Raw genomic sequence first — 15,917 nt, forward strand, 5'->3', positions numbered from 1 at the left:
CCCCCCCCCCCCCCCCCCGTCTCTCACACCAGTCCCAATGTGTCATGGGATTGTGATTTACATAACTGCATCGCAGACGAACGTGACCTGCTCTGAAGAAAGGATGATTATGATTCATATGACATCCCAGTATCGGTGCGGTGTCAGAGAGATATTTTTCAAGATTATGTATGTAAATGAATGTGTATGCATGCCTGCCAATGTGCAATCACATGAAATTCCTCGTGAGAAATTTAAGATGTGTGTGTAATTTATATATGTTTGACAGGATTCAGACTGTCCAGGCCTTCCAATGTTCCCACACTACGTCAAGAGACTGTCAGGGCTGTTACTTACATGATCACCACAAAAGGAACAGTAACAGACGAGGAAAGAGAGAGAGAGCGCCAATACACTGGAGCTATGTTTACATGGTCTTGATTGAGCTGTGGGCCACAAAAGGGACAGTGTGTATTCCCGGGGTGAAGTGATCATATGAAAATGTCAGACAGGATTGTCAGCGCAGTAATTGTGGCCGAGAACAATAAACGTCCCCATACTTGCGCAAGACCACTAGTCATTAATTCTCATTAACGAGGGGTGGGAAGGTGCAGAGTGTACACAAGGCATGGGGAGGGGGGTGGGGGGTGGGGGGGCATGGAAGCTGGTGGCACACAGTAGAAATATCATCCACAGACTGCAGAGCGGTTTAGCTGTACGAGGAGGGGGTCTGCGGGCAACAGAGTGAGGCAGACAGTTCTGTCTAAGGGGTGTCTGAAATACAGAGGCTAGTTTGAATACTAATGTGGTCATTCTTTGTGTGAGCGTGCAAAGAAGAGCATAGTAATTCTTTTTCATGTTAGAACAACACAGGGGCTTCCGCTTCCCAGAGCTGTACACTGCCTGAGAGGAGGGCGATAAGACCAGTCGAGCACTCGCGTTCACCACAGGTGGTACATGATGAACAGATGACTCGGGAAAAAAAGGCAATTTGTGATTGTAAGCCACTTCCAACCGCAGTCACCTCTCTTCCTCCCCTGTCCCTCCACTCTTCTTCCCTTCCTCTGTTCTAAAGGGATCGTTGAACTGCGGTCGAGCGGCTGGGCCAAAAGCGTTTTCCCAGAGACCTCAGAGCTCGCCCAATTTCATAATCCACTTGGCAAAATGAATTCTGCCGCACAGTGAAGCGCTGCGCCATTATTCAAATTGAATATCACTGCTTCAGAGGCTATGATCTGTTTATCGGCAGCCTGTCAAGTGTTAAAACATCTTCCAGACAGACATCTTAGCATGAAGGGCATGATAAAAGTGCTCCAGTGTTTGGATAACACATCTATTACCTTGTTATATCGGGTTTTTTCTTGACTGAACAAAAAACAAGATAGAACTATAAAGCCTAGAACGTGTGTCTTAAAAACGCTGAGTCTTCATGGAACAGCAGTTAGAGTAGGAAAACACAAGACTACAATAGGCCAACGTGTTGACCCTGCTTATTAATAACACCCGCATTTGATACGGTAGGTTAGCTATCATAGCCGGTAAAAAACTATGGACGACGCGTCCCCCCTTCCTCCCAAAGTCTCGCCCATACACCCGCCCGACCAATCACGAGTCATATCGCAGCTCTCGATTATGACGTTCAAACTTATCAGAGAAACTTTGAGTAAACGTCAGTGTGATCAGATCAACCTAAAATGACAGAAACCATTTTTTTGAGAAAATAAATTATTTGACGTGTCTGATGGGTTTTTGGTTTGGTCCATGATCTATCCACTAACAAAGAGAGCTGGATTTATGACCTATACTGCAGCCAAACACCAGGGGGCGATCCAGATGTTTTGACTTTGCTTACACAGTGTATACAACTTGGAGTCCGAACAATAAAGGATTTTGAAGGCAGATACCAATACAAATATTTGGTTATTCAAAAATCCTATATGCCGATATATATTTTTTTTTTTAAAAATTCAACAATTCAAGAACAGAATTCCCTAACATTAGTTATTTGCTTATGAGTTCATACTGAAGTAAAATGATAATCATTTGTTTATAACAGAACATCAGAATACATGAAAGGTCTGATAAATGAAATGTATAAAAATACAAACTTAAGATATGAAACTTAAAATTCTTCGAACAAAAACAGAATAACAAAAAAAAAGAAATCAGTGTTGCCAATAGAGACGTTGTGGAGCGTCCTCTGGTGGACAGACCAGTATGCAACGCAAACACTCATAACATGGTTGACCGTCCCTTTTTATTTTTTAAATATTCATTTATCAGAATCTATTTATTTGTCATTATAAATGATTCTGATGAATGAATATTAAAATTATATATACACACACATATATATATTATAAACACTGATACTGATATATCGGGAATTGCGTAATATCGGCCTGCCGATATATAGGTCAGGCTCTAATGCATCTGTCTATTCATAGATGTATTAAAATAATCTACCTGTTAGCTACATTCTAGCTGATACTATTTACGCTGTTAGTTTTTGAAAAGAACTTTATTTCTAATATTTGTTGAATTCACACCCAGAGTCATAGAGTTAGCAAACGGAGACCTTTAACAACACTGACGCCAACACTTGCCGCCGGACTGGGTCATGACATCTCCAGTTTTGAGACTAAGCTACTAACGTTAACATGGCAACTGTCAGCAACGGGCGGAACAGGTATCCTGTTTACCCCGGCAATGCGCGTTGGTTTAAACATAGTAGAGTTTGTCTACTAGAGCTTAAAACACTTTGCACGGAGATCGCTTTTGGCTCAAAAACTTGGCTTGAAAACCAAAACGTAGCAATTTCAACGTAGCCTAAATCAAGATTCAAAGACTGAGAATGTGCTCCATCTCTCTCTCTTTTTAAAATTTCAGGATGCAATTTAGAGCAAATAATCTCACTTCCTGTCTTTTTCCCTGATGACCAGCGAGAGTAAAACTTCCTTGCCCCTTAATTTAAACCATGATATTTAATGTTAACATTGCAGAACTGACTTCACATACCAATGTCTATAATGTTGAGTTAACATATTTATTTATGCCATAGCAGCATTCAATTCGTGCTTCTCTTGTCTTATTGTGGTTTTGGAGTTTCAATATAAATCAGAATTTCCTAAACTGACATTTTCTCCCGTCTACTCTCTCTGCATTTGGGGTGACAGTAAGGAGTTGGGTTGGGAACTGGAGGGTTGCTTGTTCAAGTCCCCATGCAGACCAAAATATGGTGATTCCTGGACACTGCCAAGGTGCTCTTGACCAAGGCACCAAACCCCCAACTGCTTGGGGTGTTCCACCTCTCCATTAGTGCATGTATAGGTAATAAATTGTAGTTTCCCCTTTCGGGATTCATAAAATATACATTATTATTTATTGCCACTTGTTTACATACCATTCAGCAAAAGTGAGTGACAATGGAGTGACAAGATTGTCTCCACTGCAGAATCTGCAGTAAACAACAATTGTGCAGTTCCTGCTCCAGAGGGCTTGCTTGTCAGAGAAGTTACCTGAGGGCGTAGCTGCCGGTGGCAGTACTGCAGTGGGCGTGTCGACGCTGAACTTTCTCTTAGCTTCCTGTACTGGATTCTCAAACTGGGTCTTCTGATTGATGTGGCTGCACACGGGAGAGAAAAACATTAGACGAAAAAGAACTCTAAATAGGTACAAAGTTGTGAGCTGAAGCTTTGCTGTACGTTTCCATCCCTACCGCTCATCAAAAGCCTACTATTTTTATTCATTCAGTTCCCTACACACAGTCTCATTGCCAGCTAGTGTTTCTGCTGTTGTATACATCTGTGTTCTTACATGTTTGGCCTCGCAAAACACAGCTTGACCTCCCTCTTGATACTCTTCCTTGCGTGTCATGCAAACCTGTGATTTGACTATGAGAGCTGGCTGTGACATAACCTATGCTGGGTTGACACTACAGAAGGGTTATTATAGTAAACTAAGATGTGTAAATGGTGTGTGTGTGTGTGTGTGTGTGTTTGTGTCCAAACTAAAACCTTCAAAACTACTAAAAAAAAAAATTAAAGGAAATGCAAGTCATTTCAGTTTTAGTTTTTATTGACAGAATTTGAATGGAGTTTACCTAGTAACATAGTATAGTAATATCATGGTGTGACATAAGTGGTGTCTTTTCCTGGTTTTAAAGGCTGCATTACAGTGAAGTGATGTCATTTTCTGAACATAAGAGATTTCTCTTGCTGTTCTATTATTTGTCTTTTTCCCACTTAGACATTATGTCTACATTGCTGATGATTATTTATGAAAAATCTAAGTGAGAAGATATTTTGTTAAAGCATAATTTATTGCCGCAATATCGATATCGAAGTATCTGTGATATCTGATTTCGTCCCTATCGCCCAGCCCTTAGTTTACATTCCAGATGAGATGCTGCAATTGCTTCAAATTGGACACTAAAGTGGTAGAAACTTCAAACTCCTGGCCATTCCTGTACAGTTCTCAAACCATGTATTTTGTATATACTGTATATGTAGCTACATACTTCCGAGACATTATCCCTGACCCAAACAAATTACTGTAAAACTAAAACTTATTGTACAAAAACTGAAACAAAATCATTCTAAAAAAACTAAAACTAAACTAAAACTGGCAAACAAAATGACATTGAAACGTCCAAACTAAAACAAAAATTAATTGAAAATTCAAAACTATAATAACCTTTGTAAACAGCATGTCTGGATTAACTCAGGATGAGTGGCGACAGTATACTTTGGGAAGTTTGCACCCAATTGAATCTAAGAACAATTAGCGATATGAGGTCACACCTGTGGACTGAATCCCTTCCTTCTACCTAGATGAATTGTCCCTCCACGGTTAGTTGGTAATGGAGAGGGGTAGGTCATCTGCGTAATGAGTTAAATCCCGGTCATGACAACACCTTGGGAAGGCAGAAGACATTGATGCTGCACAGTGAATCAGCCACATGCTGAGACACTGATGGTATAGCTGTCTGTGTGTGTGTGTGTGTGTGTGTGTGTGTGTGTGTGTGTGTGACTCATACACTGAGAAATCTTCCCCGTTAGGTCTGGAGAGATAAACATTCCCCTCTCTTTCATTTCCTCTCAGTCTCCCCCCCCCCTTGATTGCCACACCTCGTATTTTGTTTGGCAGTTGAGGAAATAATGAGACTTTGTTGTTGCGTTTGGTCGATTATTCACAACAAAATTTGCCAGACAGAGGCAGGGGAGCGGCAGCCTTTCAATGACCCTCTTGCATAAGCGGGCATGCTCAGGTCTCTCTCTGACAACAGTAATGGGACTAAAATGGAACAATGTGTTCTTGTTTACACTCTCGATCAGAATGGAATCTTGCTATTGTTTTCCTCTTCAGGGGCCCTACACCATCAGTGTCTGTTGTCGTCACTCTCTTTTCTCTTTCACACACACACACACACACACACACACACCCATACACACAAAACTGCAACCCACCAATGTTATCTGTACTGACATAATTGCTTTATGCGGGGCTGTGGGAAACTACCGCAATGACAATAGAATATGCCACTTTCACATATTTCACAGGTCCAAATGAGAATTCACACGTTTAAAACTATACCTCTGGAATTCAGCGAAACCACTTGAAAACATCACTGGAAAAATAGAGTTTAACGGAAGAAAACAAAACCTGTGTTGAATCTACAGTGTTGACTTTCACTTTAGCAAAGACACAGGGAGACTTAATATGAGTGGACGGCAAGGCATTCTCTCTGTCTGTTTATGCACAGGGAGAAGTTTACTCACTCTACGTAGTAGGTGCCGTACTGGGGGTCCACAATCTTCTCCCAGCCGTAGGGAAGCTCTGAAGGGGAAACAGACAGGGAGAAGGCAGGAGCAAATCACTTCATATCACTGCTGAGGCACCACACGGACAACTGGACACACGCAATGCGGGGTGGGGCTATGACTGGCAGCTTAGCTTCACAGCATGCCTACCTACACCTAGAGAACAGGAAGACTGCTTTTGTTTGTCACTGTGTGTTTATGGCTTAATACACACTGTGGAGGAGGCAGGGGAAGAATGAGAAATGCTGAATTGTTAAGCAGCCTCCGTGGAAAATGATAGCCTTTTCTTTCCAACAGTGTGTATGTGTGCAACATCTTGAGTCCCTGCTGCTGTGTGAAAACCACATGCAGCGCAGAGGAGATCTTAACGCAAGAGGGGGCATAGGAAATTGCCTTTTGAGAGATGCTGCACTGATGAGCTCCCTGCATGTGTCCCAGAAGCCATTAGGAGGCGCGGGGTAGGCTGGAGGTTTGTGCTGTGTCACCGGCAAGAGAGCGACCAGGCCAGGTCGGCTGTTCAATCGCCGCCTGTTAGGCAGGGATGCGGCTCATGCACACGTTGCTCTATGCAGCAGGGAGTTGGGATGAGGTGTGTGTGTGTGTGTGGAAGGGGGGGAAGGAGAGTATTTGAGTAGGACTAAAGGGGGATAAGTGCCCATGGTAATGTTACTTCCATGCCAACTACCTGCAGAGACTGTCTCACCTCCTTCCTCGCATTTCTCAGGAGGCTTTGCCTTCTTGGCAAGGCGTGGGTCCAGCCAAGTAGTGGTCTTGCTGTTGTGACTGCAGTAAAAAGAAGATACATGGCTTTAGACGCAGTACAAAAAAAAGAAATAATAATTTTTACCAACATTTAAGCTGCTGCCACAATCAAGCAATTAGCACTGTATTCTGCCAGCTCGAAAAACAAACGGAAAAAAAACTGAAACTTTGGCTAATTTCTAATCAATTGGGATTGGCTTATTAAAGACACCTTTAAAACTTCAACAAAGCTCAGTGGAGCCTTTGAGGTAAAAGGAAAAGAGAGGAAGATGGAGTCAAGGGGAGAATGGGAGTAAAGAAGGCAGAAAAGGAGGAAGGCATAGGAGCACCAAAAGAAAAGAGTGAGTAGCTGCAGAGATCATAAAGAGCAGAACTGAGAGAGCAGGTCAGGGATGGCGGGCTTCATTTAGCCTGTTGTTTTCTCTGGCTGGCAGAATAAGCTATTGATTTAGCAGCGAGCTGCAGCACCTGGCTCTGACAGCGGCGGCTCAGCATTGACTGCTTGCCACGCTAACAGGCCAGGTAAACAAAGCGGGGCCTGCTTCTTTTAGCACCAGCCAACAAACCCCCGGCATCAAACACGGGGGAAATAAAAGACAAACTTAATCGAGAACAACACAACTGTCATTGCTGAGGCTACAGATAGCTTCCATGTCCGACACTTGGTTTTGATACAGTGCACTGGAGAGGAGGGGAGTGCCACTCACTGCCAGACATATTTGGCTTACCATGGCGATAAAAGAGACAAATGTGGATTGTTCTGGGGATGGGATTATAGCACAACGCTGATGTAACAGCAGAGTAATAGTAGAGCTCAACAGTGACCACCTATTTTTATCTGGTTCCGGAAGGGTTACTCCCTGTTCCGTGTTGCCATAAACGCTTCATTAAACGCTTATATAAAGAGCTTTAAGCTTGGAACCAAGCGATGCAAAATAACATTTTGTCTACTGTACGTTAGAAAATTATTCTTTATATGTAAAGAAATCAGTATCAAAGACTTGAATGGTAGCAGCTCGCTCAAGCCGTTCACGGTTTCATGGGTGTGGTAAACATTTCCATGGTAACAGCTGGTTCCACCAATCAATGACATTGCTTTTTTCTTAAAACAATGTTGATTTTATATTGACTTCTCGCTTCTACAGGAACTTTTCTTTCCAAACCTCGTGGCTCGCGGTAAATTGATAAACCATAATCCTCCAAGAAAAAAACTGAATGGGATTTTTACTTCTGGAACCCCCCACTGTTGTAGCCTAGACATCTAAACGCACCCTAGCGGCAGCTAATGTAATTTGCAGCCAGGGTCAGCCTGGCAACTCTCCGTTAGCTTGCGAGCTGGAAAAACCAGGCCAAAAACCATTTAATGACAGCGGAGTTGCGACATGTTCCGCGTGAATTCCCTGCTACTTGAAAACAAAGAGGTGGCTGCTGCTGCTGGCAAACAGCAGCCTTTCGAATCGCCTTTGGCCGCGACTCTGGAAGACTTGGAGTCACTCTTAAAAAAGGAATGTGTTCGGATTATGGCAAAAGTTTAATCTACCAACTAGCCTTGCTCTGGTTGGTTGTATCTCTATCCTATTGCGTGCAGATGGAATTTGAAAGTCAACTGTTTATCCCGCCCCTTGGATTGAGCCCAGCGAATGGTGAGTTCCCAGACCCAACATCTGGATGTGGGTCTGGCTTGTCAGGTTGACACTGTTGAGCTCCATAGGACCAAAACAAAAGGCTACTTACTCTATGAAATAGACCATGCCGGTCTCTGTGTAAGCCATCTCCCAGTTTTTAGGCAAGGACTCTTGACTCTCATCCTGCGTATTCCACACACGCAAGTCCATGGCGCCGGCTGACTGGTTGTAGCTGGGCACCGTCTTCCGCCAATCTGCCTTGTCCTTGTGCTCTGTGGCCCAGCATGGCGAGAGGGACACGGGCATGGAGACAGAAAGAGGGATGGGTTGGGAGTAAGGGTATGGGAGATGGTAGAAGGAGAAAGAGACAGGAGGTGAGAATGTGGCGCCATTGGAGCTCCTCTGGGCTCCTTGCATCTCTCCCGGCTGCCGCTGCTGCTGTCGCTCGAGTTGATCTTCCTCTGTACACTGGGTGGACGGTTACATGCACATGAGAGGAAAAGGGGTAGAGAGAGAGAGAGGGAGACAAAGCAAGAGTACACAGAGAGGGTGGACAGAAGCGCAGCAATTGCCATAGGATTTGCATGTCAGCAGCGATGTACTGGGAACTGCCTCCCAGGCACGAGCTGACCAATGCTCCAACACAGCCGCGAGTGCCACTTCATAACTCTATACGCATCACACAGGCGCTGCATGTGTGTGTTGTGGCTGCCTGTGTGAGCTTCTTATCTGCAGGTTTTCATCTGTCTGTGTATGACCTAGCTTCATCATGGCATTGAATACTCAGTCTGTTTGGATGGGGAAGTGACAGCTGTTGACTGGAAGAGGCCAAGAGCTTTTTGCGTTGAAATTAGGGACTTTTTCCCCCATCATGAAACCATGGAGGGGTTTCTGCCCTTATAAAGTCAGAATAATTGACTAAAAGCAGACACTTGCTCGAGGCTATAGCAGCTTTCAGCCCTTGCAGAGATAAATAAAGTGGGCTGTAGCAGATGTGGGCATGAAGGCCTCTACAACTCATGAAAACGGAGAAAAATTGCTGTATTAAACTATCTTCAAGGCATGGTAATATGTCTTCCTCTACCCCCTTCTATTACATACACCTCATTACTCATCCTCATCACTTTAACAATTAAATTCACACTAAACTGCATTTGAGTTTAGACAACTCATGAACTACAGAATTAGGAGTGACATTCTTCAACAAAGAGTGTTTTTCTTGGCCCGGCTCTGCACTGCCATCGTTCCTGCCCAGGGCCACAGAGAGATGAGTAGTGACATGCTCCGTGTATTAATATTAATTATTTTTTTCACGACTTCCCCTATGTATCCATGCCTCAAACTAGCTATGCTATAAACTGATGAAAATGTTATTTGAATAAATAATGAATTGCGATTAGGTTTTAGGTCATTTTAGGGTTGAAAAACAATAGAAGAAGAAGTTTTAGTTCCTTTCCGCCCCAGTATTTCTGCTCCGTCTGCATACATGTCAGTTGTCAACAAAGACAGATAGAAGTGGACGGACAAGGAGACGAGAGACTTTTTGAATTAAATTGATCAGGGACTCGTGAAGGAAATGGCCGACAAAGGTTACAACAAGCCGTGGAACGTCCTCCGGAGTAAATGGAAGACGCTCAAACAGTGAGACATGTCTCAAAAAAGGGAGTTGTCTCGCAGCAACACATAAGCACTATTACGACTTGTCCAATATTGATCATGTGTTGGTAGATGGCGCGGTCCACTATGTCTAGAAAAACTTTGTTTGCTGTTAGATGTTTGCTAGAATGTTGTGCGATTTAGTGTGAAAATGAATGGAAACACCTTCAAAGGTCTAAAATCAATCTGATATATACCAATTTGATCGGAAAACAGCATGTGACGTAATTACGCACAGGTTTTTATTCACTTTAAAGCCTTTGGATGAAAACACACTTTCACACTTAATTAGCATTAGTTTATGGAAACTTAGCTAGTGTTGATGCTAGATATTGTTTGCACAATATATACGAGTAGTTTTTTGTGATTTGAATGAACATTTATATTATTGAAATTGATGCATTTAGCACATGTACTGTATGTGTAAGTGATAGCAATAACATGGTAATGGCAACAATATTCCTATTTTTAGTTAAGACATTTATGTTCTCCCTGTGCAATTAATCGAATTTTGAACACAATTTTGTTCTTGGCTCCAAACAATCACAAAATCTATATAACTGAGAAAAATTATTATTTGGCAGATTACGTTTTGCAACTAAAACTCTTATTTGGTCTTATGTTTTGGATGGAGAAAAACAAAAGGAAAAGTATTGAGGAAAATGCTACACTTCAAGTGGTTTTCACTGTTGATGTGTTTAACTGTTCAAGCCAATGAGTAATTGTATTAAATGATGATTCAGTGATTTCAATATTGATTTTTTTTCCATAATCAAGCAGCCCTGGCATGAATGTTAAATATTAGTGCAGAACGGTCTTCCTATTAAACAGTGGTCATTCTGCTGCAAATATTGTGGCATGATATGTGGCTAGTTGTTCTTAAGAATCTGAATATACACTGAATTAACAATATTGGAAATGTTCATTCAATATGCATTGTTAATTAGCTGTTTGTTTTTTTGCAGCACTGTGTACACAAGTAGTTCACTTGGCTAACAATCTGGCATGGCAAATACATTACCATTCCAGGGTGTGTGTATGAGTATGTGTGTGTGGGTGTGTGTGTGTGTGTGTGTGTGTGTGTGTGTGACTGGTCAGACGCCCGTCATTGAAGCGATAACAGAGGACTTTTAGATGGGTGGATGATATTGTGAGAGAGAAAAGTAACCATACGGATGGTTATCATGTTCCATGTTGGCACATCTTTCTGAGAATTACCATTTTATTTTGCAGTGTTTAATGATAACACAGCAGTCAGAGGTTTCTGAAGTACTTTCCCAATGAGAACGGCTCCCCATTAACATGGTCTGATTTTGTTTATGCCATGAGCAATGTGAGGACATCCTTGTGGGAGAATTTGAACAAGGACAAAGTCAATCCCTCTGACCGGGAGATGGCTTCTATTGATCTCTGCCAGACTTTGAGTACCTCTTGACTTGGCAGTGCTGTGATTTAGAGCTGACCGTGCATGCAGAACAGCTAATCCTGACAGTGTTTGTTTGGAGAAAAAGAATAATAAGGTGGAGAGAGAGGAAAAGATCCTTATGGTTTGCTTATTTATAACAAAAAACAGCTGGGATTTTATTTGGGAATAAAGTGGTAGGAAGCATTCCGACTAGCTGTAAGAATTGCAGAAACGGTCAAAGACAAAATGGTGTGTCTCTCTCACCAGCCAGGCCGTTGGACATAGGAGGCCTCTCCTCTTCGTCTTCCTCCTCTGGCGCGGCGCTGTCCTTTCTGTCCATCTTACTGACAGAGGTTGTGCGTTTTCGCTGGACCTCCGTGTCAAACTCTTCATCAAACAGAACCTGGTCCACCAAGTCCGGTTGCACTGGGCTGGGCTCCGCAGGGGGCTTAGGGGTCCCGTAGTAGTTTCCTGGAATGAAGAGAGGCAGACAACATATTTATTTAACATCTAGAGGACTTATTTGATTACAGTCATTACATGTAACCTTAACATGGTCCCTCCTTTACAACATTCCTAACCTTGGAGCTAAAGTGTGTAGTTTCTGTTTCGATTTTTTGACAGCAGGAAGTGGTGCTACACTCCATTGCAAACCACTTCTACGTACACGCACACTAGCTGTATACTCTGCCGTGCATGTAGGCTTCATCAATCCCTCTAAAAACATTTGGTCCTCATGAAAATAGGAATACTAGCATTATGCCCACACAGTCATCACAAATGAATACTGTAGGAAAGAACTGCACATGTTGACTTGGCAAAGCAGTACACAACACAATGGGAAGAGACAACTAAGCACCAGTGCAGCTGCAAATCCCCTTCCTTGAAACCAGATCAAGATGGGACCATCTCTCACTTTAAGTGCAGCAGCTGTTAAAGAGTAGTTTTGAAAGACTTAACAGAGTCTGATTGTGTGCTACAAATCATATCTGGCAGAGCTGTATTGGTTGGAACACAATGAGGCCAAGCTTTTCCTGCCATAACTCAGGTTTTTAAACAGTTTCCTGGATTAAGCGTCCCTCCATTTTTATTTTTTACGCAAATTAGTCTGTGCCAATTCCCACTGGTTTCCGTTTTTGCTGTCACAACTGATCCACATCGTTGGCCAGGGATTGTTTTAACCACAGTACCGTATGTCTCATCCAACACATGGAGAGGGTTATGTTTCCAGATCCAAACCTGCTGATTAGGCACACCTCCCATCTAGCAGGAGATTGTAATTTAACAACAGAGACATGCTTGCCCCCCCTCCCCTTCTGCTGGCTTCCCACCTGGGAAAAAGCCAACTGTGAGACGGAAATGTTGGTTTTATTTTATTTGTCAATGTCCAACTCAATCTTTGTGTTCATGCACTTTGACTTTTTTTGCTTTTCAAAGCTAAACCTAAACCAAAAAGCCTGGACTGATATGTTGTCATGTTTACTGCTTCATTCCCCGGGGAACTGTGACTACAGGATTTACGCCAAGGTAGCATCTCCTGCACTCGATTGCCCCTTTACGTCCGTGAGCTTGCATTTGCTGTCACGTTGGCGCCTAGAGCGGCAAACAGCCTTACACCGCCGAGCGAGCAAGGCTTCCTCTTTCCAAAACTACACGAGAAGGGGTGACCCACTTTACCGCTCACCACTATTTCTCTTTCAGCAAGAGAAGTACAAGAGAGAGAGAAGAAGGGAGAAAGAGGGTAAAAGAGAGAGAGGGAGAAAGAGAAAGCGAGAGATTTTTTAATTTTTATAAAACCTTTATTTTACCAAATAAAAACCACATTTTTCCATCACAATAAATAGAACTATAGAAAGTATTGCACGTCAACAAATTTACAATTAATTTACACTACAACCAATCTTTCTACCTAAATACTCCGTTAAATATTAAATCATCTCCTACTACGGAGCATGAGACATCTTTATAACACCACTGGTTCCAAAACTCTTTTTATTCGTTTTATTAAGAAATTTGTTTCTTTATAAAACCAAAAACCAACCCCAACCCTGGCTTTCACCAAAGAGATAGAAACAGGAAGTTCTTCCTGCCCTCTCTTCTACTTTTTTTTCCTGCTCCTGCCTCTCCAAGAATCAGTTTTTTTTAAGACGGCTACAAAAATGAAAGCAACCTTAGACCACGTCACATTAGTGTGTAACTAAAACTTCTCCAGTTTTTTCTTTTTTTCAGAGGAGATTTATACAAAACTCTCCAAGCTGGTTTCACACCACTGTCCACACCCAGTCTCTGTCCCCACACTTCTGTCCAGTTTACCTCTGTTCAGGAATTTCACACATTTGTACACAACCTTTCCTTTGACAGTACACAAGTTCTCAAACTTAGAGTCTGTCATATTTAAAAAATCCCCAGTAAATCTATCTAGTTTAGGAGTAAACCCCAACTCTGGGAAAGGATCAGTCTCATCAGGTCTTTCAACACCAGCACAGTAATCCTGGAGCATTTCACATTCTTCCACCATCAGGCTCTCAGTCCACTCAAAAGCCACAGCCGGTGTATCAGTCAGCCCCGGTCCTTCTACCTCCACTATTCTCCCCAGGGTGACAGCTCCTGCGGTGCACAGCATGTCCTGAACGTCCATTCTAGCCCCAGTAAGGAGTGGATCTTCTAACAGCCAGTGCTGAGAGCATGTAGGCTCAACTCTCTTCCACTAGGTTCCATACCTTAAAAAGTGACTGATAAAAAGGAGATAATCCACACAATTTTAAAAACTTAAAATCCATTAGAATTTATTAGTTCAGTGTCTAACCCCCGACCAGCTGACTATCTTCACAAGCCACTTGTCCCATCTCTCTTAACCAAGTCTTTCGGACCTGTGAGATATTTTTGTACAAACTCTACTATGAATCATTTTGTGTCATTAAAAATATAAAAAATGATTTCTGTGAGGCTCTGTACCAAACAAAGATTTTTTCTGTAGGATACAATTTGTGGGCTGGGACGTTTCTGCGGCACCACAATACTTCATTCAGATGGTTGGACACAGATTTTCCCTTTAACAAATATTGGGCCCCGCCTGTGATTTGGACATTGCACTAGTCCATTGCACATCTGCACCATCACAACTTGTCGAGACTTTACAGCTGACCACTGTTGCACTTTGGTCAACTGTTGTTGTTTTTAAATGTGCTATAGAAATAAAATTGACATTGACCATTTCTTTACCAGCTATAAATATAATATGCTAAATAAACAATCAACCCACCAACTAAAAGGCAAAAATTATCCAAGTTTCACAATACATTTAAATTGATTATACTAATCCGTTTTTTAATGCATGAAGTATTAATATTGGTACCTTATCAAAGACCATTAAATCCTCTAGTAGGTTTGTAATTAATGGGATGCTTACTGACGGAACGCAAAACAAGGGAGGTAAATTAAATGTGGTAATTTGCTCCGTGCACTCTGAAGCGCACACAAAGGCACACACAGCCTCAGTAAATACCCATTACCAAGAAGCCGGGACACAGCGGCCACAACAAGGAACTGCAGTGAGATGGATCGTGTTGTAATTATACTGTAATAATAGGCCGCAGTCATTGAGGACAATGTCCAACTCAATCAAGCGTGGATGTAAAACTATACAGCTTAAAATAACCAAATATCTCAAAAGGACGAAGCTGGGCTAGAATTAAGTGAAATGTCTCTGAGGAGTCGTTTTCTTTTGTTTTTTTTTAAATGAGCAGTTTGTTTGAATCACTTGTGGCTCCCCCATTTAGTTTAGTTTAGTTATTCCAACAAAATGATGTTTAAAATTAGCATGTATATCCCGCAACTCTGGGACATGGAACTCCCCAGCTTTCTACAGTCAGCTATATCATTTTATTTCATCTTTAATCATATGGAAATATAGTAATATTGTAATAAAGTATACTAAATATCCACAATTCCATTTAATATAGTTTGAATGCTCAATCCTATTAATATTCTACTTTGACAAAAAAAAGTCCCCTATCTTTGTTTTGATGTGACGACTGTATACGGTATAGTGTGTTTTATCATATCAGATTTAATAGATCACTAGCTCCAGCAATAACAATCAGAGTTAATAATTTAAAAACAGCCGGAACATGGGCAACAAAAATGGGTTGGATCAAATGGGTGGCTAGGCGCACAGACACAAAACACCCAGACATACAGAAGCACAGACGCACATACCCACAGGCACACAGACACACATGCGCACAAACCCACAGACACACAGGCCTCCCGCTTGAGTAAGTAGATTAGTTGATTAGTCTTAAAACTGACTTGTAAATTAGCACTTACGTTGCTGCTGCTGTCTGCATCGAAAAAGCTAGTGACGTGGAGGCTGCTGCTGTGCTTTCCCCTCACGATTGATGTCAGAGAGAGAAAACACTGATCTAACCTGTCCGTGCTCCTGATGTATAATTCTGCCTCATTAACACATGCCAAATGTCTCATTATCAGGACAAAGACCATTCCTATTGGGATGCAAGGACACCATCTTAAGTCAGTCCTCTTTTGAATAGGATGTCTGGTCACCCTTTGGCAACCCAGATTATGTCAGAGTGGCCAGCTCAAATCTTCCACTTTAATTACTTCCTTAGATTAATGGGGTGTTCATTGTTGGGGGGGGGGGGGGGG

The 15,917-nt window shown here is 42.2% G+C and overlaps 1 protein-coding gene and 1 long non-coding RNA gene across 5 annotated transcripts in view; one reads left to right on the top strand and one right to left on the bottom strand.

The window, feature by feature from the left end:
• Window positions 1-15,917, bottom strand: part of magi3a (membrane associated guanylate kinase, WW and PDZ domain containing 3a) — a 159,662-nt gene that overhangs the window by 31,446 nt on the left and 112,299 nt on the right. For all 4 annotated transcript variants that reach the window (XM_034875733.1, XM_034875732.1, XM_034875735.1 and 1 more), the window contains exons 4-8: window positions 11,514-11,720; window positions 8,298-8,460; window positions 6,505-6,584; window positions 5,760-5,817; window positions 3,498-3,604 (exon numbers count right to left, since the gene is read on the bottom strand). In XM_034875733.1, coding sequence (XP_034731624.1) covers window positions 3,498-3,604; window positions 5,760-5,817; window positions 6,505-6,584; window positions 8,298-8,460; window positions 11,514-11,720 — 615 coding nt within the window. The remainder of the gene's footprint in view (window positions 1-3,497; window positions 3,605-5,759; window positions 5,818-6,504; window positions 6,585-8,297; window positions 8,461-11,513; window positions 11,721-15,917) is intronic.
• LOC117947143 overlaps window positions 4,220-15,917 on the top strand; it is a 26,081-nt gene continuing 14,383 nt past the window's right edge. The window contains exon 1 of the long non-coding RNA XR_004657171.1: window positions 4,220-4,270. This is a non-coding gene — a long non-coding RNA (uncharacterized LOC117947143). The remainder of the gene's footprint in view (window positions 4,271-15,917) is intronic.

The sequence above is a fragment of the Etheostoma cragini genome, chromosome 7 (assembly GCF_013103735.1).
Source record: "Etheostoma cragini isolate CJK2018 chromosome 7, CSU_Ecrag_1.0, whole genome shotgun sequence".
Taxonomy (NCBI): Eukaryota; Metazoa; Chordata; class Actinopteri; order Perciformes; family Percidae; genus Etheostoma; species Etheostoma cragini.